At 42.0% G+C, this 26,219-nt stretch overlaps 1 protein-coding gene across 2 annotated transcripts in view; it reads right to left on the reverse strand.

The window, feature by feature from the left end:
- AGPAT5 (1-acylglycerol-3-phosphate O-acyltransferase 5) overlaps positions 1-26,219 on the reverse strand; it is a 142,548-nt gene that overhangs the window by 69,981 nt on the left and 46,348 nt on the right. For both annotated transcript variants that reach the window (XM_024222876.2, XM_024222808.2), the window contains one exon: positions 20,673-20,762. In XM_024222876.2, coding sequence (XP_024078644.1) covers positions 20,673-20,762 — 90 coding nt within the window. The remainder of the gene's footprint in view (positions 1-20,672; positions 20,763-26,219) is intronic.

Consider the following 26,219-nt stretch of genomic DNA (forward strand, 5'->3'; position numbering starts at 1 on the left):
ATGGGCGTACCATAGATTTATATAGTGGCAATATGATATTTTCTGTCTTGTTATCTATCCCTTTCTTAATGCTTCCCAACATTCTCTTCACTTTTTTGACTGCCGCTGCACTTTGAGTGGATATTTTCAGAGTACTATCCACAATGACTCCAAGATCTCTTTCTTGAGTGGTAATAGCTAATTTAGACCCCATCATTTTATATGTATTGTTGGGATTATATTTCCTAATGTGCATTACTTTGCATTTATCAACACTGAATTTCATCTGCCATTTTGTTGCCCAGTCACCCAGTTTTGAGAGATCCTTTTGTAGCTCTTCGCAGTCTGCCTGGGACTTAACTATCTTGAGTAATTTTGCATCATCAGGAAATTCTGCAATTTCACTGTTTACCCCTTTTTCCAGATCATTTATGAATATATTAAATAGGACTGGGCCCAGTATAGACCCCTGGGGGACACCACTATTTACCTCTCTCCATTCTGAAAACTGACCATTTAATTCCTACCCTTTGTTTCCTATCTTTTAACCAGTTACCAATCCATGAGAGGACCTTCCCTCTTATCCCATGACATCTTACTTTGCTTAAGAGCCTTTGGTGAGGGACCTTGTCAAGCACTTTCTGAAAATCTAAGTACACTATATCCATTGGATCCCACTTGTTCACATACTTGTTGACCCCCTCAAAGAATTCTAGTAGAGTGGTGAGGCATGATTTCCCTTTACAAAAACCACGCTAACTCTTCCCCAACAAATTATGTTCATCTATGTGTCTGACAATTTTGATCTTTACTATAGTTTCAAACAGTTTGCCCGGTACCGAAGTCAGGCTTACCGGCCTGTAATTGCCGGGATCACCTCTGGAGCCCTTTTAAAAAATTGGCGTCACATTAGCTATCCTCCAGTCATTTGGTACAGAAGCGGAGTTAAATGATAGGTTACAGACTACAGTTAGTAGTTCTTCAATTTCACATTTTAGTTCCTTCAGAATTCTTGGGTGACTACCAGCTAGTCCTGGTGACTTATTACTGTTTAGTTTATAAACTTGTTCCAAAACCTCCTCTAATGACACCTCAATCTGGGACAGTTCCTCAGATTTGTTACCTGAAAAGAATGCCTCAGGTTTGGGAATCTCTCTCACATCCTCGGCCGTGAAGACCAATGCAAAGAATTCATTTAGTTTCTCCACAATGGCCTTATCCTTGAATGCTCCTTTAGCATCTCGATCATCCAGTGGCCACACTGGTTGTTTAGCTGGCTTCCTGCTTTTGATGTACTTAAAACATTTTTTTGCTATTACTTTTTGAGTCTTTGGCTAGCTGCTCTTCAAATTCTTTTTTGCCCTTCCTAATTATATTTTTACATTTTATTTGCTAGAGTTTATGCTCCTGTGATAAATGAAGCGGGAGTAGCTCCCTTTTATGGACACCTAACCAGTCAGTTAGCTGTAAAATCCCTCTTGGTGTCTGTTTTCTGCTTGCTTTACCTGTAAAGGGTTAACAGCCCACAGGTAAAAGAAAAGGAGTAGGCATCTGACCAAAAAAGCCAATGGGAAGGCTAGAACTTTTTAAAATTAGGAAAGAAGCTTTCCCTTTGTATCTGTTGTGTCTCTCCGGGAAAGAGGGGAACAGAGGTCAGCAGGAATGCTGTGTAAAGCTTTAAGCCAGGTATGAGAAATCATCAGATCATACCTAGAATTACTTATTTGAAACCCCCCAAATATGTAAGTAAATTAGGAATGTTTAGATAGATGCGATCAGGTTGATTTCTTTATTTTTGCTTGTGGATCTCCTCTGTGCTAACCCCAGATGCTTTTTTTTGCTTGTAATCTTTAAGCTGAACCTCAAGAAAGCTATTTTGGGTGCTTAATTTTTGGAATTGCTTTTAAAATCTAGCAAAAACCTAAGTTCCAGATGTATTATTTTTCCTTTTTGTTTTTAATAAAATTTACCTTTTTAAAGAACAGGATTGGATTTTTCGTGTCCTAAGAGGTTTGTGCATGTTGTTTGATTAGCTGGTAGCAACAGCTAATTTCCCCATTTTTTTTTTTTTTTTTTTTTCTGTCTCAGCTCTTCCCCGGAGGGGGGGGGGAGTGAAAGGGCTTGAGAGTACCCCACAGGGAGGAATTCCCAAGTGCTCCTTCCTGAGTCCAAGGATTGGGGTTTTTTTTGCATTTGGGTGGTGGCAGCGTTTACCAAGCCAAGGTCAAAGAAAAGCTGTAACCTTGGGAGTTTAATACAAGCCGGGAGTGGCAAGTATTAATTTTTAAAATCCTTGCGGGCCCCTACCTTCTGCACTTAAAGTGCCAGAGTGGAGATTCAGCCTTGACATGGTGGTAGCACGGTGGGATAGTTTTGAACCAGAAGCACAGATCTCAGGATTTTAAAAGGACATATTTTTCCTTTTGGCTGCTTGAAAGCCAGGGATTTCCCCCTCCCCCCTCTTTCTTTTCTTTTCTTTGCTGCCTGAGTGGAAACAGACCCACAAAGGGATCGGCCTCCAAAGCCAGGGAGTCAAACAAGCCATTTATTTTATTTTATTTTCTATCTTCGTGGCAACGAAATAGTTAGGCTAGAGTTGGGCAGCCCTGTGCATGAGGTTGAGGTCAGGCACCGAAACCTTAGAAAAACTAGTCTTCCCAAAGTGGCACGCCACAGAGAAGACAGACCCAGATCAAGTACAGACATCCAGCTCCCTGACGGAAATGAAGGGAGGGGATGGGGGATTGGGAACTTCCCAGGAGGAAAGGGTCAGCCCTCTCTTGACCAAGATCTAGGTGCCAAGCTGGAGGGATGCTCTTAATCCAGACCGAGTTCTGACTGTAGAAGACAGGGATATTTCTTCCTACAGATGATGCACTTGGAAGCGGAGGTGAGAAGCCAGGCGAAGCGCTTGGAGGCCGAAATGCAGGCAAAGCGCTTGGAGGCCGAAATGCAGGCAAAGCGCTTGGAGGCCGAAATGCAGGCAAAGCGCTTGGAGGCCGAAATGCAGGCAAAGCGCTTGGAGGTGGAGCTAGAGCTGAAGTGCTTAGAGCTGGAAAGGGCTAAGCTGGGTCCACCAGGTAACCCTAACAGTCCATTTCCAGGTTCCGCTCCCCATTCCAAGAAATTCCCCACATACAAGGTAGGCGATGATACAGAGGCCTTCTTAGAAAATTTTGAAAGGTCCTGCCTTGGATACAACACCCCTATAGACCAGTATATGATGTAGTTGAGGCTGCAAATCAGTGGACCCTTAGCAGAGGTGGCAGCTGAAATGCCTAAAGAACACATGAATGAGTACGAACTTTTTAAACAAAAGGCCAGAATTAGAATGGGGCTAACAGCCGAGCATGTCTGTCGGCGGTTCAGAGCCGTAAGGTGTAAACCAGATGTGGCATTTTCCCTGACACGTCTGCCACACTGTAAAAAATTGGGATGTCTGGATATGAGGAGCAAGTGTTAAATCTCTGGAAGATCTGTCTCTCCTAGTGCAGCAGTTCTTAGAGGGTGTTCCTGAGGCAATAGAAAGGTACATCGTAGATGAAAAGCCCAAAACTGTGAGGCAGGGGAGATTGGAACCAAATGGGTGGAGGTGGCAGAGAAGAAAAAAGCTAGTAGCAGTTGGTGTGGATACTAGAAGGGACAACCTGAGACGATATCCCACCATCTGGGTCAGCCCAAAGCCCCCCCTTGCAAGAAGGAGCCCTTCACACAGCCAGGAGGAGCCAGGGAGACTCCAGATGCCCTGTTGTCCTACCACCCCACACTCCACCCACCTACCTCGCCCCACCCCACAGTCAGTTGGGAGACGCTTTAAATATAATGAGCTGGGGCATGTGAAGGCCAACTATCCCAAGAGCACCAGCCGACTACAACTCATCACCCCGGAGTCCTACCAAGAGCCTTCGGGCCCAGATGTCTAGCAAATACCCCCAGAGCGAAGGGAAACTGAGTGTGGGCGGGAGGAAGATTACTGCGTGGAGAGACACTGGAGCACAGGTGTCAGCTATCCACCAATCCCTGGTGGACCCCAAATTCATTGACCCAGAGGCCCAAGTGACGGTGCAACCTTTTAAGGCCAACTCTTTTGACTTGTCTACAGCCAAGTTGCCTATCCAGTATAAGGGCTGGTCAGGGATATGGACTTTTGCAGTCTATGACAATTATCCCTTTCCCATGCTGCTGGGAGAAGACTTAGCCAACCATATGAGGCTAACAAAAAGGGTAGGGATGGTAACCCCCAGCCAGGCTAAACAGGTCTCCACACCTAACTCCATTCCTGAGCCTCCTACAGGAACCCAGCCAGAGGTGGTGGAACGAGACTCCAGACCAGCATCTATGGCAGGAGTTGTAAATCCAGTTCCTGGAACCCAGCCAGAACCAGCCCAAGGATCGGAACTGGCGGAGCAGTCAGCACCAGAGCCCGTGCTTGCAACCCCACCAGAGTCAGGGGAGCCAGCACCAAAGGGCGCCACAGAATCCGCACCTGCAGCAGCAGCTAGACCGGCGCAAGAGACTGAACCAGAGCCTGAAATACCACCTACTGCATCAGCGGAGAGCGGTTCACAGTCAACAGAAACAACCCCATCACCTGCATCGCTTCCAGTGGGACCAGGCCCAAGTCCACAACCCAGCGAGGAATTAATATCTCCAGCACCAAGGGAACAGTTCCAGGCAGAGCATGAAGTGGATGAGAGACACAAGGGAGCTTGGATTGTGGCACGGAGCGACCCACCGCCTCTCAGCTCTTCTAATAGGTCCAGGTATGTTATAGAAGAAGGACTCTTATACAAAGAGACTCTTTGTGGTGGGCACAAGAAGGACTGGCATCCTCAGAGACAGTTGGTAGTTCCAACTAAGTATGGGGAAAAGCTCTTGAGCTTAGCCCACAATCACCCTAGTGGCCATAGAATCATAGAATATCAGGGTTGGAAGGGACCTCAGGAGGTCATCTAGTCCAACCCCCTCCTCAAAGCAGGACCAATTCCCAACTAAATCATCCCAGCCAGGGCTTTGTCAAGCCTGACCTTAAAAACCTGTAAGGAAGGAGATTCCACCACCTCCCTAGGTAGCCCATTCCAGTGCTTCACCACCCTCCTAGTGAAAACATTTTTCCTAATATCCAATCTAAACCTCCCCCACTCCTTGTTCTGTCATCTGCTAACACTGAGAACAGTCTAGATCCATCCTCTTTGGAACCCCCTTTCAGGTAGTTGAAAGCAGCTATCAAATCCCCTCTCATTCTTCTCTTCTGCAGACTAAACAATCCCAGTTCCCTCAGCCTCTCCTCATAAGTCATGTGCTCAAGAACCCTAATCATTTTTGTTGCCCTCCACTGGATTCTTTCCAATTTTTCCACATCCTTCTTGTAGTGTGGGGCCCAAAACTGGACACAGTACTCTAGATGAGGCCTCACCAATGTCGAATAGAGGGGAATGATCACGTCCCTCGATCTGCTGGCAATGCCCCTACTTATACAGCCCAAAATGCCGTTAGCCTTCTTGGCAACAAGGGCACACTGTTGACTCATATCCAGCTTCTCGTCCACTGTAACCCCTAGGTCCTTTTCTGCAGAACTGCTTCCTAGCCATTCAGTCCCTAGTCTGTAACAGTGAATGGGATTCTTCCGTCCTAAGTGCAGGACTCTGCACTTGTCCTTGTTGAACCTCATCAGATTTCTTTTGGCCCAATCCTCTAATCTGTCTAGGTCCCTCTGTATCCTATCCCCACCCTCCAGCGTATCTACCACTCCTCCCAGTTTAGTGTCATCTGCAAACTTGCTGAGAGTGCAGTCCACGCCATCCTCCAGATCATTAATGAAGATATTGAACAAAACCGGCCCCAGGACTGACCCTTGGGGCACTCCGCTTGAAACTGGCTGCCAACTAGACATGGAGTCATTGATCACTACCTGTTGAGCCCGACAATCTAGCCAGCTTTCTATCCACCTTATAGTCCATTCATCCAGCCCATACTACTTTAACTTGCTGGCAAGAATAGTGTGGGAGACCGTAACAAAAACTTTGCTAAAATCAAGGAATAACATGTCCACTGCTTTCCCCTCATCCACAGACCCAGTTATCTCCTCATAGAAGGCAATTAGGTGAGTCAGGCATGACTTGCCCTTGGTGAATCCATGCTGACTGTTCCTGATCACTTTCTTCTCCTCTAAGTGCTTCAGAATTGATTCCTTGAGGACCTGCTCCATGATTTTTCCAGGGACTGAGGTGAGGCTGACTGGCCTGTAGTTCCCCGGATCCTCCTCCTTCCCTTTTTTAAAGATGGGCACTACATTAGCCTTTTTCCAGTCATCCGGGACCTCTCCTGATCGCCATGAGTTTTCAAAGATAATGGCCAATGGCTCTCTAATCACATCCGCCAACTGCTTTAGCACCCTCGGATGCAGCGCATCCGGCCCCATGAACTTGTGCTCGTCCAGTTTTTCTAAATAGTTCCGAACCACTTCTTTCTCCACAGAGGGCTGGTCACCTCCTCCCCATACTGTGCTGCCCAGTGCAGCAGTCTGGGAGCTGACCTTGTTCGTGAAGACAGGCAAAAAAAGCAATGAGTACATTAGCTTCTTCCACATCCTCAGTCACTAGGTTGCCTCCCTCATTCAGTAAGGGGCCCACACTTTCCTTGACTTTCTTCTTGTTGCTAACATACCTGAAAAAACCCTTCTTGTTACTCTTAACATCCCTTGCTAGCTGCAACTCCAAGTGCGATTTGGCCTTCCTGATTTCACTTCTGCATGTCTGAGCAATATTTTTATATTCCTCCCTGGTCATCTGTCCAATCTTCCACTTCTTGTAAGCTTCTTTTTTGCGTTTAAGATCAGCAAGGATTTCACTGTTAAGCCAAGCTGGTCACCGGCCATATTTGCTATTCTTTCTACACATCGGGATCGTTTGTTCCTGCAACCTCAATAAGGATTCTTTAAAATACAGCCAGCTCTCCTGGACTCCTTTCCCCCTCATGTTATTCTCCCAGGGGATCCTGCCCATCAGTTCCCTGAGGGAGTCAAAGTCTGCTTTTCTGAAGTCCAGGATCCGTATTCTGCTGCTCTCCTTTCTTCCTTGTGTCAGGATCCTGAACTCGACCATCTCATGGTCACTGCCTCCCAGGTTCCCATCCACTTTTGCTTCCCCTACTAATTCTTCCTGGTTTGTGAGCAGCAGGTCTAGAAGAGCTCTGCCCCTAGTTGGTTCCTCCAGCACTTGCACCAGGAAATTGTCCCCTACACTTTCCAAAAACTTCCTGGATTGTCTGTGCACCGCTGTATTGCTCTCCCAGCAGATATCAGGGTGATTAAAGTCTCCCATGAGAACCAGGGCCTGCGATCTAATAACTTCTGCTAGTTGCCAGAAGAAGGCCTCGTCCACCTCATCCCCCTGGTCTGGTGGTCTATAGCAGACTCCCACCACAACATCACCCTTGTTGCTCACACTTCTAAACTTAATCCAGAGACTCTCAGGTTTTTCTGCAGTTTCATACCGGAGCTCTGAGCAGTCATACTCCTCTCTTACATACAATGCAACTCCCCCACCTTTTCTGCCCTGCCTGTCCTTCCTGAACAGTTTATAACCATCCATGACAGTACTCCAGTCATGCGAGTTATCCCACCAAGTCTCTGTTATTCCAATCACATCATAGTTCCTTGACTGTGCTAGGACTTCCAGTTCTCCCTGCTTGTTTCCCATGCTTCTTGCATTTGTGTATAGGCACTTAAGATAACTTGCTGATCGTCCCGCTTTCTCAGTCTGAGACAGGAGTCCTCCCCTCTTACACTCACCTGCTCACGCTTCCTCCCGGTATCCCATTTCTCCATTTACCTCAGGGCTTTGGTCTCCTTCCCCCGGTGAACCTAGTTTAAAGCCCTCCTGGGCTGGGGTGAACAGGACCAAGGACCGTTTGGGGAAGTCATTCCACTGGGAGGGAGTGGGCAAGGACGTTTCTACCTATGTCTGGTCTTGTGAGGTGTGCCAGATGGTGGGAAAGCCCCAAGATCAGGTCAAGGCCCCTCTCCAGCCACGCCCCATCATTGAGGTTCCATTTTAGCGTGTAGCTGTGGATATTCTGGGTCCTTTCCCTAAGAAGTCCCCCAGAGGACAGCTGTACATACTGACCTTCATGGATTTTGCCACCCGATGGCCAGAAGCAGTAGCTCTAAGCAGCACCAGGGCTAAAAGCGTGAGCCAGGCATTGGCAGATATTTTTGCCAGGTTAGGTTGGCCCTCCGACATCCTTATGGATTCAGGAACTAACATCCTGGCAGGGACCATGAAACGTCTTTGGGAAGTTCATGGGGTGAACCACTTGGTTGCCACCCCTTACCATCATCAAATGAATGGCCTACTGGAGAAGTTTAATGGGACTTTGGGGGCCATGATATATAAATTCGTGAATGAACCCTCCAATGATTGGGACCTAGTGTTACAGCAGTTGCTCTATGCCTACCGGGCTGTACCACATCCCAGTTTGAGATTTTCACCCTTTGAATTTCTTTATGGCTGCGAAGTTAATGGGCCATTACAGTTGGTGAAGCAGCAATGGGAGGGGATTACATCTTCTCCAGAAACTAACATTTTGGACTTTGTAACCAACCTGCAAAACACCCTCAAAGACTCTCTAGCCCTTGCTCGAGAAAACCTACAGGATGCTCAACAAGAGCAAAAGGCCTGGTATGATAAACATGCCAGAGAGCGTTCCTTCAGAGTAGGTGACCAAGTCATGGTCCTGAAAGCGCTCCAGGCCAATAAGATGGAAGCGTCATGGGAGGGACCATTTATGGTCCGAGAGCGCCTGAGAAACCCTACCCCAAAACCTAAAGTATACCATGTTAATTAAAGCCCTTTTATTCCTGAGAAATCAAGGTTCTCCAGTTTACAGGCCAGGAGAGAGACGACGCTGAGCGGCCTGAAGGAGTCTACTATGAAGGAAAAAGCAACGATGGCATAGAAGAGGTGAGCCTTTCCATCACCCTTGGGTGTAAGCAGCGACAGCAAATCCAGGAGCTGTGCACCAGCTTTGTGCCAATGTTTTCAGCCTCCCCCGGATGGTGAGAATGGGAGTACCACTCCTTTGACACGAGTGATGCTCGCCCAATTATTGCCCAACCCTACCGGATGGCTCCTCAAGCCAAAACCGCAATAGAAAGGGAAATCAATTACATGTTACAGATGGGTGTAATCTGCCCCTCTGAGAGTGCACGGGCCTCTCCAGTGGTTCTGGTTCCCAAACCAGACGGGGAAATCCGCTTTTGTGTGGACTACCGTAAGCTAAATGCTGAAACTCGCCCAGAAAACTATCCAATGTCACGCACAGATGAGCTATTGGAGAAACTGGGACGTGCCCAGTTCATCTCCACCTTAGACTTAACTAAGGGATACTGGCAAGTGCTGCTAGATGACCCAGCCAAGGAAAGGTCAGCCTTCATCACCCATGTACGGATTTATGAATTTAATGTGTTCCCTTCGGACTGCGAAATGCACCTGCCACCTTCCAGAGAGTGGTAGATAACCTTCTGGCTGGATTTGCGGAATTTGCAGTCGCCTATCTCGACGATGTGGCTATATTCTCAGATTCATGGGCAGAACAGCTAGAACACCTCCAAGCTGTCTTCCAGTACATAAGGGAAGCAGGATTTAGATTTTGGATTTGTTCTTCTTGATGGTTAGCAAGAGAGAATACAGGCTACCTTTTCAGGAAACAAGTTAAGATTCACAGCTTGCAGTTAGGACCAGAGCCCGTGGTCAACTTTATTTATAAATTAGCATATTGAGTAGATCAGTAATTGCTGAAGAATATTGAATACTAAAGTAATTTTTTCAGTCACTTTTCTGACTGCAACAATACGAATGCACAAGTTATAGTAATATTAAAAAAATAGTAATAATACCCCTATTTCATGGTGATATGATTATAAAACTGCCCTACAAATTCTTGTGAAAACAGTTATTGCCCTTATGATGCAAGTGCAAAATGTTACAATTATATAAGAAATAGCTGATAGTGAAGTAGCACAATTTAATAGTTTTGTGGTTGGGTTTTCCATTATTTCCCTTTTGCACAGGTACTTAAATGCTTTGCCTATTAAAAATAAAAAGATATGATGCTGGCACAGCTGACTATCCATTTCAATGTGGGTTTAGCAAGCAAAAGTGAAATTTCCTGAAAGAACACGGCAATTTAGTAGTTGATAATTTCCAAATTCTAGCAAGAAGTTTTAGTTTACTATACTGTGAGAATTTCTAACACCTCTAAAAATCAAATTCCAGCTCTTGAAAGAAAGCTCTTCTGGTACACCCTATTTGGAAAGACTGAAACCACTCTGAGCAGCAGAGACAAAAATGGGCAGTTTATCTTTGCAGCAGTTTAATACAGGAGGCAGTGAGGAGGTCAATTTTTTTTCCATTTTACTCAAGTGTTATTTTTTAAAATAAATGAAAAATGAAGGGGACCACATGACACGAGGTAGTAAAAATATATATATGTAACCAAAAGCTGCACTAAACTAAGAGCTGGTCTGCCTCAACTCCATTCCTGTCTTCCTTGAACTCTCAAGTTTCTTTGCTAATGGGAGCAGGCATTACTCCAGAAAGCCTAAACATTAATCATTTTGATTCTTTTGTTAAAACTGTAGGTGAAAATGATAAATAATAAAGTGATCCCAAGTACAGATTCCCCCATCTCTCTCAATCCGCAAACAACCCTTTCCCTGACAGTTAAAGAAATGAATAAGATAAGATTTTTTAGAAACACTAAATAAAAGGGTTTGTTTTATTTTTTGCATGTTGTCACACTGCTTTTCTGCCCTGACTGCAGCATCGGGTAAACAAATTATTATTCTGGAAGGTCTGCCATTATTTGTCATGTCAAGGTATATAGCAATATCTATGCTTGAGCTAAATTCATTGGCACATAAGCTCTGTCTGACTAAAAGGTATTCCATTAAAAACACAATTTGATGTCTTGTGGACATGTCATGTTAGATTTCAGAACTACCAAGTATCTTCATGAATAGTGTTAAGTGCATAAAGCTATCACTTTCTTGTTTCAATATAGTAATTGTAGATTAAAGTGTATTTACAACATCTATATTTAAACTATTCTCAGAGTAGATAATGGAAACTTAAGTCTTCTCTGAAATAATGACTCAGTAGCACTGCTTCTTTTATCTTAACAGATATGAGCATTTGGTTTAGTAAGTATAATCTTGACAGTTCTATTTCAGTCTGGTAAACTTACATTCTCTTCTTTGGTTGGAAAGAAGTTTATAAAACAGTACACCCATTTCTATGTTGGCTACGCTGATCAGTTCACACCTAACATCATCGCTGAAATGCTGGAACAGTCCCAATTTCACTTGAAAACCATTTTCAAAAGTTCACTAAGAACAGTTGCATGAGTAAGTGCTACTCAGTGTTAGAAAACTTTTCAGAACAATGCCCTCCATCAACATTTTGAGATTGAGTCGGGGAGCATCTCAGTCTCAGACTTTAAGGCCAGAAGGGACCACCATGATCATCTAGTCTGACCTCCGGCACATTGCAGGCCACGGTACCTCACCTACCCACTCCTGAAACCCATAACCTCTGGCTGAGCTACTGAAGTCCTCAAATCTTGATGTAAAGACTTCAAGTTATACAGAATCCACCATTTACTCTAATTCAAACCAGCAAGTGACCCGTGTCCCATGTAGCAGAAGAAGGCAAAAAAATTCCAGGTCCCTGGCAAACTGACCTGAGGGAAAATTGCTTCCTGACCCCAAATGTGGTGATCAGTTATACCCTGAGCAACTGGGAAAGAATTTTCTGTAGTAACTCAGAGCATTCCTCGTCTACTATTCCATCTCTGGTTGCTGGAGACATTTGCTACAACAAATGCAGACAGGCCATATGCCATTGTAGGCAACCTCACCATACCATCCCCTCCATAAACATAACAAGCTCAGACTTGTAACCAGTTAGGTTTTTTTGCCTCCACTGCTCCCCTTGGAAGGCTGTTCCAGAACTTCATTCCTCTGATGGGTAGAATCCTTCAACTAATTTCAAGTCTAAACTTGTTGATGGACAGTTTATATCCATTTGTTCTTGTGCCAACACTGGCCCTTAACTTAAATAATGTCTCTCCCTCCCTGGTATTTATCCTTCTGATGTATTTATAGAGAGCAGTCATATCTCTCTCAGCCTCTCTTTTTGTTTGGCTAAAGAAGCCAAATTTCTTAAGTTTCCTCTCATAAGCCAGGTTCTCCATTCCTCTGATTATGCTAGTAGCATCTGTTCCAGTCGGAACTCAACTTTCTTAAACATGGGAGACCAGAATTGCACACAGTATTCCAGATGAGGTCTCACGAGTGCCTTGTACAATGGTAACAACGCTTCCCTTTCTCTACTGGAAATACATCACCTAATGCACCCTAGGTTTGCATTAGCCTTTATCATGGCTGGAGTAATTGGGGAAGGGCGGATTGTCTGTGGAGTGTGACAGTTCACTAAGGTTTACAAATGGATCCTGAGCCCAAAAAAGGTTGAGAACTCCTGCTTTATATCAATAAAAAGATCCCAGAAGTGATTAGAGAGCCAGCGAATCAACTGGAGCACCAAAGCAAAGCTTCCTGTGACTATCACCAATCAATAAATAAGCAGTTGAATAACGTACCAGCTATAACTTTTGAGTGAACTTCAAGAGTCATGCCATGTAGAGAACTTTACAGTAATCCAGCCTGTATTTAGTGTGTGTTTTTTGACTGTTTGATTTTCCTGAACCTGTTTTCATAGCTTTAGAATACTTCAAATGAGACAGACCATTCATACTAAAAGTTTAAGACATGCTGCCATGACATCCATCAAGGTATTCAGTAATTATTTCTATTTTATATTCACCTAAACAGATTAGGCGGTGTTGATTAACACATTTGCCACTGTGCTCACCGCTAAATGTACAATATGTTAAGCCATTTCAGAAATGCTAGTAATCTCTGATGGATTATTAAAGAGGATTCTGAAGCATAATTTTGTTTAAATGATATGGCAGTATCACTCAATCTCCACCCAACTCCAAGGATTAAGTGAATTTGGGGGAGATGGTTGGGAGATGTCCAGGTAATCTCCACGCCGGAATTTAACATTGAGAAGGAAGAAAACAAAGTAAGAAAGGATACAGCCGTGGGTATGAGAATGGACGTAAGGAGGAAGGGTAGTGTAGATACCGGTCTAACAGGTGATACTGGCGGTAGAATGTCTGTGCCTAATCGGGTAAAGAATGTGAGTGAAGCCAAACAGCAAAAATTAAGATGTTTGTACACTAATGCGAGGAGCCTAGGTAACAAAATGGAGGAACTAGAGCTACTGGTGCAAGAAGTGAAACCAGATATTATAGGGATAACAGAAACATGGTGGAATAGTAGTCATGACTGGAGTACAGGTATTGAAGGCTATGTGCTGTTTAGGAAAAACAGAAATAAAGGCAAAGTTGTTGGAGTAGCATTGTATATCAATGGTGAGGTAGACTGTAAAGAAATAAGAAGTGATGGAATGGATAAGACAGAGTCTGTCTGGGCAAAAATCACATTAGAAAAGAAAGCTACTAGAGCCTCCCGAGATGGTGCTTGGGGTGTGCTACAGACCGCCGGGATCCGATTTGGATATGGATGGAGACCTCTTTAATGTTTAATGAAGTAAACACTAATGGGAATTGTGTGATCATGGGAGACTTTAACTTCCCAGATATAGACTGGAGGACAAGTGCTAGTAATAATAATAGGGCTCAGATTTTCCAGGATGCGATAGCTGATGGATTCCTTCACCAAGTAGTTGAAGAACCAACAAGAGGGGATGCCATTTTAGATTTGGTTTTGGTGAGTAGTGAGGACCTCATAGAAGAAATGGTTGTAGGGGACAACCTTGGTTCGAGTGATCATGAGCTAATTCAGTTCAAACTAGATGGAAGGATAAACAAAAATAGATCTAGGACTAGGGTTTTTGATTTTAAAAGGGCTAACTTTAAAGAATTAAGGAAATTAGTTAGGGAAGTGGATTGGACTGAAGAACTTATGGATCTAAAGGCGGAGGAGGCCTGGAATTACTTCAAGTCAAAGTCGCAGAAACTATCAGAAGCCTGCATCCCAAGAAAGGGGAAAAAATTCATAGGCAGGAGTTGTAGACCAAGCTGGATGAACAAGCATCTCAGAGAGGTGATTAAGAAAAAGCAGAAAGCCTACAAGGAGTGGAAGAAGGGAGGGATTAGCAAGGAAAGCTACCTTATTGAGATCAGAACATGTAGAGATAAAGTTAGAAAGGCCAAAAGCCATGTAGAGATGGACCTTGCAAAGGGAATTAAAACCAATAGTAAAAGGTTCTATAGCCATATAAATAAAGAAGAAAAAAAGAAAGAAGAAGTGGGACCGCTAAACACTGAGGATGGACTGGAGGTTAAGGATAATCTAGGCATGGCCCAATATCTAAACAAATACTTTGCCTCAGTCTTTAATGAGGCTAATGAGGAGCTTACGGATAATGGTATGAAGACAAATGGGAATGAGGATATGGAGGTAGATATTACCATATCCGAGGTAGAAGCCAAACTCGAACAGCTTAATGGGACTAAATCGGGGGGCCCAGATAATCTTCATCCAAGAATATTAAAGGAACTGGAACATGAAATTTCAAGCCCATTAGCAAGAATTTTTAATGAATCAGTAAACTCAGGGGTTGTACCGTACGACTGGAGAATTGCTAACATAGTTCCTATTTTTAAGAAAGGGAAAAAAAGGTGATCCGAGTAACTATAGGCCTGTTAGTTTGACATCTGTAGTATGCAAGGTCTTGGAAAAAATTTTGAAGGAGAAAGCAGTTAAGGACATTGAGATCAATGGTAATTGGGACAAAATACAACATGGTTTTACAAAAGGTAGATTGTGCCAAACCAACCTGATCTCCTTCTTTGAGACGGTAACAGATTTTTTAGACAAAGGAAACACAGTGGATCTAATTTACCTCGATTTCAGTAAGGCATTTGATATGGTTCCACATGGGGAATTATTAGCCTAATTGGAAAAGATGGGGATCAATATGAAAATTGAAAGGTGGATAAGGAACTGGTTAAAGGGGAGACAACAACAGGTCGTACTGAAAAGTGAACTGTCAGGCTGGAAGGAGGTTACTAGTGGAGTTCCTCAGGGATCGGTTTTGGGACCAATCTTATTTAATCTTTTTATTACTGACCTTGGCACAAAAAGTAGGAATGTGCTAATAAAGTTTGCGGATGACACAAAGCTTGGAGGTATTGCTAATACATAGAAGGACCGGGATATCATACAGGAAGATCTGGATGACCTTGTAAACTGGAGTAATATTAATAGGATGAAATTTAATACTGAAAAGTGCAAGGTCGTGCATTTAGGGATTAATAACAAGAATTTTGGTTATAAATTGGGGACACATCAGTTGGAAGTAACAGAGGAGGAGAACAACCTTGGAGTATTGGTTGACCACAGGATGACTATGAGCCACCAATGTGATATGGCCGTTAAAAAAGCTAATGCAGTCTTGGGATGCATCAGGTGAGGTATTTCCAGTAAAGATAAGGAGGTGTTAGTACCGTTATACAAGGCACTGGTGAGACCTCATCTGGAATATTGTGTGCAGTACTGGTGTCCCATGTTTAAGAAGGATGAATTCAGACTGGAACAGGTACAGAGAAGGGTTACTAGGATGATCCGAGGAATGGAAAACCTGTCTTATGAAAGGAGACTCAAAGAGCTTGGCTTGTTTAGCCTAACCAAAAGAAGGCTGAGGGGAGATATGATTGCTCTTTATAAATATATCAGAGGGATACATATCAGGGAGGGAGAGGAATTATTTAAGCTTAGTACCAGTGTGGACACAAGAACAAATGGATATAAACTGGACATTAGGAAGTTTAGACTCGAAATTAGACGAAGGTTTCTAACCATTAGAGGAGTGAAGTTCTGGAACAGCCTTCCAAGGGGAGTAGTGGGGGCAAAAGACATATCTGGCTTCAAGAATAAGCTTGATAAGTTTATGGAGGGGATGGTATGATGGGATAATTTTGGCAATTAATTGATATTTGATTATTAGCAGGTAAATATGCCCAATGGTCTGTGATGGGATGTTAGATGGGGTGGAATCTGAGTTACTCCAGAGAATTCTTTCCTGGGTGCTGGCTGGTGAGTCTTGCCCACAAGCTCAGGGTTTAACTGATCGCCATATTTGGGGTCGGGAAGGAATTTTCCTCCAGGGCAGATTGGCAGAGGCCCTGGAGGTTTTTCGCCTTCCTCTGCAGCGTGGGGCATGGGTCACTTGCTGGAGGATTCTCTGCACCTTGAGGTCTTTAAACCATGATTTGAGGACTTCAATAACTCAGGCATAGGTTAGGAGTTTGTTACAGGAGTGGGTGGGTGAGATTCTGTGGCCTGCGTTGTGCAGGAGGTCAGACTAGATGATCATAATGGTCCCTTCTGACCTTAAAGTCTATGAGTCTTTGTCCTAGACTTTAGTGACTCAAATTTAAATACTGGAAGCACCCAAAATCCTGATACAATCTCATATCTCAAAACAGGGAAAGGGAAGATTTTTCCAACTTTTTATTTTTCATGGTTACTTCAAGCTGGGTCTTCAAATTATGTTGAGACATTTTTATGTATGATAAGGGCAGAGAAAGATTCTTTCTGCAGATTTATAACAATTAATATACTATTTACAGAGAGAATAAAATGGTTCTAATTTGTGATGAGAGGACAAAGTATTGGATGCAAGCATTTTCTTCTGTAGGTTATTTTGCAACTTGGGTATCTGCCATTTGCTAGTACGAGTTAAGTGCAGTGTATATGTTCACTTTGCTATTATTTCATGGCACGTTGGGCTTGAAAGAAAATGGAAGGATTCCTATCCAGATTGACAGGAAGCACAAATATTTAATGTATTCATGTGGTGAAATTTCAAACACAAATGCAACAGCATAAATCTGACTTCACTGTAATATTAATACCTAAAGTGGTTAGATATATTACATAAATGTTTGAATATAAGCTTGCTTTGTGCAAAAAGTGATCACTTTCATTAGCAGAAATATTTTTAAGCAGCCCAGCCAACAATTTTCAGAGCATTTATTGTTAATTATAACATGAAATTGCAATGAGGTATAACTTAATTCAAAGTAAATTTTACCCATATAACATAGGGCAGAATTTGGCCCTTTTAAAAAACAAAATATACGCACAGATACGATAATATATAGTTACTAAAACTGAACTAAGCCAGCATTACAGAAGCGTCATGAAAATTTAACAACCAAGTCACATGTACTCATTGGCCTTCCACCATGCCCTAATAATAACTATATCACTTACCTACCCACAAAAAAAAAGTTCTCACACAGGGCAAATAGAGTTTAGCATTGCAAAACTCAATGACATTTCACACACTAGCCCAGGGGTTGGTAACCTTCAGCACGCAGCCCATCAGGGTAATCCACTGACGGGCCGTGAGACATTTTGTTTACGTTGACCATACGCAGGCACGGCCCTCCGCAGCTCCCAGTGGCTGCAGTTCGCTGTTCCCAGCCAATGGGAGCTGTGGGGGACCATGACTGCAGATGGTCAATGTGAATAAAATGTCTCACGGCCCGTCAGTGGATTACCCTGATGGGCCGCGTGCCGAAGGTTGCTGACCACTGCACTAGCCAAAGACCTACAGAAAAACTCTTAAATATTTGGTTGACATAACTTAAATCCACTTCTTACTTTTAGAAATCTAAACAGACAAGTTTGTTCTTTTCATCCTAACAAAACATGTCCATACTAAGCCCTGATTGAGGACAGAATGTGCTTAAGTGCTGTCCTGAATACAGATGCCTTCTGGAATTAGGGCCTTAAGTAAGCACATCAGAGCTTTGACTGAAAACATACTATCAAGTATAAACCTCTTTTGATTGACTATTCAAAAAGGCCACTTTAATATTTGAAGAAAATCATACCACACTGAATCCTTGAACACTGAAGAGTATTAAGATCAAATAATCTTTACCATGGTTTCAGCTTTAAAACACGTGCCATCATTAGAACTCATCACTAAAAGTGTTTGTGTGTGTATTTCATAGAAAGGTAGGCCTGGAAGGGACCTCAAGAGGATATCTAGCCCAGCCCCTCGTACTGATCATCCCTTACTGGTGTTGGTCTAACCTGTTCTTAAAACCTACAAAGACAGGGATTCTACAACCTCCCTTGGAAACCCATTTTAGTAGTTAACTATCCTTATAGTTAGAAAAATTTTCCTAACATCTAACCTAAATCTCCCTTGCTGCAGATTAAGCTGATTATTTCTTGTCCTGCCTTCAGTGGACATGGAGAACAGTTGATCACCATTCTTTTTCAAAATGCATCACTTTCATGACCCATACTCAAAGTATCAGAGGGGTAGCTGTGTTAGTCTGGATCTGTAAAAAGCAACAGAGAGTCCTGTGGCACCTTTAAGACTAACAGATGTATTGGAGCATAAGCTTTCGTGGGTGAATGCCCACTTCGTTGGATGCCCACTTGCATCCGACGAAGTGGGCATTCACCACTTCGGGTGAGGTGCCACAGGAATCTCTGTTGCTTTTTACAGATCCAGACTAACACGGCTACCCCTCTGATACTTGGCACCATGCAAGGCACTGCATTTAGCCGTATGGAATGGAAATCATACTCAAAGTGTGATCCACCATAATCTGCAGATCCTTTTCAGCAGTACTACTGCCTTGCCCATTTATTCCCCATTTTGTAGTTGTGCATTTGATGTTTCCTTCCTAAGTATAGTATTTTGCATTTCCTTCATAGCACTTACAACCCCACCAAGTTTGGATTTATTCGCACATTTTATGTGCACATTCTCCACTCCATTATCCAAGTCATTAATGAAAATATTGCATGGTACTGGACACAGGACAGACTTATTTCTTTAGTTGGCTTATGAGAATGTCATGTGGGACTCTGTCAAAAGCCTTATTAAAACCAAGATATACCGTGTCTACTGCTTCTCCCCTATCCAGTAGGCCAGTAACCCTGTCAAGAAAGAAAATTAGATTGGTTTGGCATGATCTGTTCTTGACAAATCCATGTTGGCTATTACTTATAACCCTATTATCCTTCAGATGCTTACAAACTGATTGTTTACTAATTTGTTCCAGTATCCGTCCAGGAACCGAAGTTAGGCGAACTGGTTTATAATTCCCCGGGTCCTCTTGTTCCCCTCTTTAAAGATAGGCAATATGTGTGTTCTTTTCCAGTCCTACCCATCCTTCATGAGTTCTCGAAGATAATAGCTAGTAATTCTGAGATTGCTTCAGCTAGTTCCTTAAGTACCCAAAGGGGAATTCCATCAACTTGTATACGTTTGGAAGGATGCCTACACTACAGAGACTATACCGGCACAGCCACATCGCTGTAGTTATGGCAGCAAAACTCTGTTAGAGTAGATGCAGCCTACATCAATGGTAGGGGTCTTTGCCATCAGTGTACAAACATCATCTTCCTAAATGATGGTAGCTATGTTGACAGAAGCATTATTCTGTTGTCATAACTGTGTCTATCTTGGGGGTTTGGTTGGCATAGCTACCTCAGTCAGAGGTGTAGATTTTCACATTCCTGACTGGATGCAGCTATGTTGACCTAACTTTTAAGTGTAGACTAGGCTTAACTTATCTAAATATTAAGGTTAATTGTGTTAAGTATCTGGACACAATTAACTATTTTAGTGAAGACTGAAGTAAAATAAGCATTAAACACTTCATACTTCTTGATGTCATCCATCATTAGCTCTCCTTCCCCGCTAAGTAGAGGACCTACACTTTCCTTTGTCTTTCTCTTGCTCCTACAGTACTTACAGAACTTCTTCTTAATGCCTTTCTATGTTCCTTGGTAGGTGTAACCCATTTTGTGCCTCAGCCTTTCTGATTTTTGTCCCTACATGCTGTGCTATTCTTTTGTTCTCATCCGTAGCAATTTGTCCATGTTTCTACTTTTCGTAGGATTCCTTTTTCATATATTTTAAAGCATAGCTGATCAACTGAGATATCTCAAGTATTACCAAGTGGGTTATAATGCACCAAGCCAACAAGGGGGAAAACACAACATATTAATGTACAGTAACTAATACAAATGAAAGCATAGTGATTTCAACCACTGAACCACGGACCATAGAGGGAGTCATGAGAAAAGTCACTTGGCAGTAACAGTTGTTCTTCAAATAGAAAATTATCAAGAGATTTTCCCTGTAGCAGACAAAGTTATTCAGTTTTAAAATGTCATTTACATTAAAAATGATTAATCATCCTGATAGCTGATTAATTAACATTTTGTAAGAATGTTTCTTGACTTTCAAAAGATCAAACTAATTTGATATACAGTTAAAAAAAAATCAGTCTGACAGGCATTACTACAGTAAGCAAGATGCTATTTTAAAATATAGGGAACAGTGAAATTGGCTGTTTCTGGAAAGAAACTCAGTTGCTGTAATGGTAGCTCTAAGAATAATCAGTGAAAATACATAAAGAAAACATGCATATGGTTGCTTGTCTTGTAATTTACAGATACTAGTTATTTCTAATTCCTCTGATGCAGTCATTTACAGTTACAAAGATTGATTATTTAAAAATAATAATAATAAAATAAAGAGAAAAAAGTGTAATCTTACTGGAGTCTCAGCTTTCACCTGGGCCCACAGCTTGTTTCTCATTTCTTTTTCATTAAATCTGGCACTTCGTTTTACATAGATTCCTCCATGCTAGGACATAAAAATTTAAAAATGAAAAGTATTTAGTATTTATCAGATACTACATTTGATGAAAAAACAAATGTTTGAATTTGGATAAAAGCAATTTTAGATATTATGGTGACAGGTCATTAGAAGCATCTATTGAGATAAAATTAGCAGCCTGCATAGTAGAGAACATTCTCTCTCAGGATGAAAGACACACCATTTTACATTTGCATAAGCAATACATACTCTTCAACAAAGTTACATATAAGGAGAAGTGCTATACATATAGATCACAATGTCCACACAGATAATTAGAAAGCACTTGACCTGTCTTGTTTAACAATGTTACTGAATCAGAAGACAACACTGGAACTGACACGAGGGTCTATTCCTACAAATACACACACAGAAGTAACTTTATTAATGCAAGTAGTACCACTGAGATTAATAGGACTCCTCACATGAGTAAAGTTATTCATCTGCATAAGTATTTGCAGATCAGAATTTTCAAATCTGGGCATCATGCTGTAAATAGCAACAGAAGACAAATACTGAAGACATGTAATAGGTATCATATTGTAGATACATGTATGTATGTATGTGCGTATGTAGTAACAAGCAGCATGATCATATCACACTATTATATACTTTCACAAATAAAAGAAAGTCTGGTAATTGCAAAGAGAAAGTTAGATACTGATGATACTCAGATAAATTAAAATAACTACTTGTTTTAGAAGGCAAAAGATTCTTCACAATAATAGCATTTTCACTGGGAAATCTTATGAAAAACTAAACCATTTCCTGGAAAAGATTAGTTTTATAGCTTGTTCCAGACATATTACTATTAACATTTTAAAACTGAGAGACTGATCGCACTATTAAGATTGAAAAGAGAGAAACATAACTAAAGCAAAAAAGATAAAAAAGAGGATATAAATAAAATTTGTCTCTTAAAAATAAATTCCTCATTGTTATAAATAACAATCTTTTTGTATGTTCAAAATTAAAATCTGTTATCTTACCAAATCATCTTTTCATCATTGCTGCACATTTACTGCTTTTTCTAAGTACTGTACTAGACTACTTGCATTGATTTTTTTCAATAAAAATCTTTGAGAGATTTAAACACATAAGTAAAGAACATTCTCTTATAGTCTCAAATAGATGTGTCATTAAATATATGAAAACTAAATTGAGATCCCAAGAGGATGCTGGATTTTCAATAGGATAGTAAATGTTGTCTCATAGCAAACACCAATTTATTATCATTGAGAGAATGGAAGGCAGATAAGGCTAATAAATGAACCTTAAATTGAAGAGAGTGATAGGTCTGCTATTTTGAGCTGGAGGAAGTACTCAGGTATACATTAGGTTGAGGCCGTGAGATGGGATCATTATCGTCATCCTCTGCCCACATTGTGAACCTTTTCCATTTTAAAATGTAATGTTTTCCAGAGCTCACTAATATATCCTGAACAGAAGTGGAACAAGATAGGCAATACATTCAGTTCCGTTAGAAACCTAAATAAGGTGAACAGTTTGTGTCTAGATGGCAGACTCAACCATCCTGTTGAGTAAGCAAATCTGGAATGACAGGCAGAGTTTTGTACATCCCTTCTGAGATGTGTAGTAAATCTGTGAACAATTGCTGCTTGGGCCAAATAGGCGCTATTAAAATTATCTTCTTCATGTCCCCCCTAGCACTCTGTTATTAGACATAATAGGAGGAAAGGCATATAGGAGACTTTGGCTCTATTATCTGAGGAACACATCTGAAATTGAATGTCTGTCTGTCTTTGCTCTCGATCAAAACTTCTGACATTTTGCATTTTCTTTCATTGTGAAGAAGTCTGTCTATGGCTGTCCCTAGCATGTGAAGATTTCCTGTATTACTGAAGTTTTCAGTGACCGCTCACCAGTGGCTATCATGATTCTGCTTAGCTGGTCTTCCAGATTGCTGTTTTCCCTGTTAGATGCATAGCCACATGTTGTGGAGAGGGCACCATTCCCATTGCCTCACTGCAAAATTAAGAATGGGCACCTTCCTGCTTGTTTATATAAATTAGAGATATTGTCCATAAGCACCTGAACAACTTTGTGCTGGACATGAGGTTAGAATATTTTTGAATGCCAACAAATTGCTCTGAGCTCTATAAGGTTTTAATGTAATTTAATGTAATGTTGTCTTTGGGGGGATTCCAATGTTCCTGGACTGTGAACCTGCAGCAGTGAGCATACCATTCTATGTTGGATTATTCAGTATCTGTTTTGGATGGAAGAGGACTGAATGGTACCTCTTTGAGGACATCATAAGGTTGACCCTGCTAATCTAGAGATATTAGCACTTTCTTTGGAATGGAAAGCTGTTGATTCATCTGTCTGTACTTTGTCTGTAGTTGGCTGACAGCCAATGCTGTAAAGTTCTTATTTTGAGACATGCGTATATTGTTGAAGTTAAGAGTCCCATCAACTTGAGATAGAACATTACCCTTTGAGAGTGCCAAGTTTCTACTGCTGATTTTACATTCAGGAACCTCTCTTGAGGAAGAAGCACTCTGCTTATCTCAGAGTCTAACAGAGATAAGATTTCATAACTGATTTATTAGAGTGACTTCTTAGGGTTTATCATGAAACCATACTTCTGAAGAGAGTACATGTGCAGAGGAGAGCATTACAAAGATGTTCCTTTAATGACACTTTTATTAGTCAATCCTCCAAATAAGGGTACACGAGAATTCCCTTTCTTCTTAGGTGAGCTGCCACTGCTGATAGATATTTTGAGAATACTATGAGGGCAGCATAAAGTCCAAATGGAAGGATCCTGTACTGGAAGTAGTCCTCTCCCACTATGAAACTAAGGTATTTGCAATAAGAACAAGAGGAAATATGTAAATGCCTGTCCTTTAATCACGAGCTGCAAGCCAGTCTTTCAAAGGGGGGGTATGATAGAGGCTAGGGTAGAATACAGAAACAAGATGTCTTGATGAAAGTATTGAGCTTCTTGAGGTTTAATTAAGGCAAAGGCTTCCACCTTTTTGTATGTGTCACAGGGAGAGATTGTGAGAGACCAAAGTGCCATGAATACCCAAGACTTCTGCAATAGCAAGGACTTGATTAGGTGAGATGCCCAGATGATCCCAGCATATGAACCATGCCCACTGCTTCAAAGGGGAAAGAAAAAAAAAAATCCACCAAAACCTCAGGGTCCCAGCCAATCTGACATGGGGAAGTTGCTTCCCAACCCGAAATCTGGCAATCTGTTATAACCCTGAGCATGTAAGCAAGATACACCAGTCCAACATATAGAAAAAGGATTCTCTGTACCACCTCAGAGCACTAGTCCAAACCATGTTATCCTGTCTCCTGCTCTGGACAGTCTCTGCTTCAGAGGAAGGCTAAATAAATAAACTTACACTACACCTAGCCAATTGTGTACTGCAGAAAAAATTCCTTCCTGACCCCTCTAGGCAGCCAGTGGAATCCTGGAGCATGAGGGCCATCTACTTCATAGCAGGATCGTGATACTGGTGCGACTCATGTTTACAAAGCCTTTTGTGGCCCTCAAGTGAATGGTATTATGTCAGTGTAAAGCACTATTATTTTATTCAGTTTTACTGTTATATAAGCGTGCAGGTTTATTTTAAATTAGATTATAAACTTTTTTTTAGAAGTACCATCTCAAGGATTGAGTGATGCAGGTTCTGTTAGGTGCAGTACATATTACCTCCTCCTTATTCCTAGAGCTAGAATCTCCGATCTCAGCAGGTTCTTGTGATTGGAAGGATGGATTTTTTTTTTTTTAATTGTATTGAATATCTTCTGCGGACAATCACTAAAATCCACTTGTCCATAGGTAAGGCTAAGATTTTGTCATGGATATTTTTAGTAAAAGTCACGGGCAGGTCACGGGCAATAAAGAAAAATTCATGGAAGCCTGTGACCTGTCCGTGACTTTTACTAAAAATATCCATGACAAAATGGGGAGCTCAGCTGCGGGGTCCCCACACTGACTGCTGAGGCTGGGCAGCTGCAGGAGCCTGCTCCCAGCTCTGGTTGAATTTATGGCGTGGTCCCCCCACCGCCCGCAGTGGCCAGGAGCTCCTGCCTCCCGTGGCAGCTGGAAGCTGTGGGGGGGGCCCCCGCCACCTGGAAGCTGCAGGGGTCCCCCCGCCAACTGTGGCAGCAGGGGACCCTGCAGCTCCCGGCTGCCATGGCTGAATTCACGGAGGTTGCTGGAAGTCATGGATTCTGTGACTTCTCCGAGCTCCATGAAAAAATCGTAGCCTTATCCATGGTTATAAAAGTCCAACAGTGGGAAAAAATGATATAGCCAGTCTCCAAATGGAGGGGAGTGAACCTGAATTAAGACTGGATCAGAGCTCTCGGGCCTTAGGCCACAAAGGTGACATACTGCCCAATAACACAGCTACTCAAGATGCCTGATTGCCTCTTGATCTCAGTTTGAAGCTCTTTCTCTTTGGTTGAGAAAACTGCCAAGGAGGCTATTGCTGGTGATATTACTATCTCCTTTGAGTAAAGTGAGAAGACAATCAAGGGTAGTGTTGTCTTTGGTATTTAAAACCTAGTACTTGTGGCCTTTTCCTGTGCTGTTGATACACTGCCAGTTACTTGAGCATCTATCTATTTTCCATCTTTTACAGAAACTCATCAGTGGTGGTACCCAATGGTCCTCCTCCTTTAAAAGGAAGATCCTCCACTTTAGCTCTCAGGACGCAGTCCCAAAGATTTAAGCCAAGCATACCTTCTGATAGAAATTGTAGTAGCTACAGCTCTAGCTGCTGCATCTGAAGTCGATAGATGCTATCAAGGCATGTCATGCTACTTGGAGACCTTCTGTTATGACAGCATGTGCAAGTTTCCTCTGTTCATTCAGGCGCAAGTCAATAAACACTGACATTTTCTTCCAAAGATGGTATTGTTAGCGCACTGTGGTTTGGTAATTCATGGAATTTAACTTAATGTGAAAGATGAGAAGACTTTTTTTTCCCAATAAATTCATTTTCTTTCTATTTTTATCTGAGTAAATAGAGTGTTCTAATCCACCCTTAGGTCTCTGAACAGCAGCTTCTACTACTAAAGAGTCTGAAAAATCCTCTTGGGGTAAATATTTATATAATTTGTCCATCTTTTTAGACACTGGCTAACCTGAGGATGGACTTGCCCAAATGAACTTTGTGGGTTGCAAAAGCCCACCTAGTATTAGCAGTGATATTCTGTTTAAAGAGTGAGAGCCACAGTTAGCATATTGCTCTCCAAAAAATAGCATCAAAATGGAGCATAAATTCAATGGTGCATTAACTCCTCACTATTTGTTCTGTCACTCCACCTCAGAAGGGAATCACAAAACTACCACAGGCTAACAGCCAGTAGAGGCATGGCTACTTATCCAGACAAGCAGTGATGGCTAGTAGGGGACTGGAAGGAAGCACAGAAAAAGCGTATATAATATTTTTTGCT

Source organism: Terrapene carolina, unplaced genomic scaffold, assembly GCF_002925995.2.
Source record: "Terrapene carolina triunguis isolate 2854851 unplaced genomic scaffold, T_m_triunguis-2.0 Scaffold42, whole genome shotgun sequence".
Lineage (NCBI taxonomy): Eukaryota > Metazoa > Chordata > Testudines > Emydidae > Terrapene > Terrapene triunguis.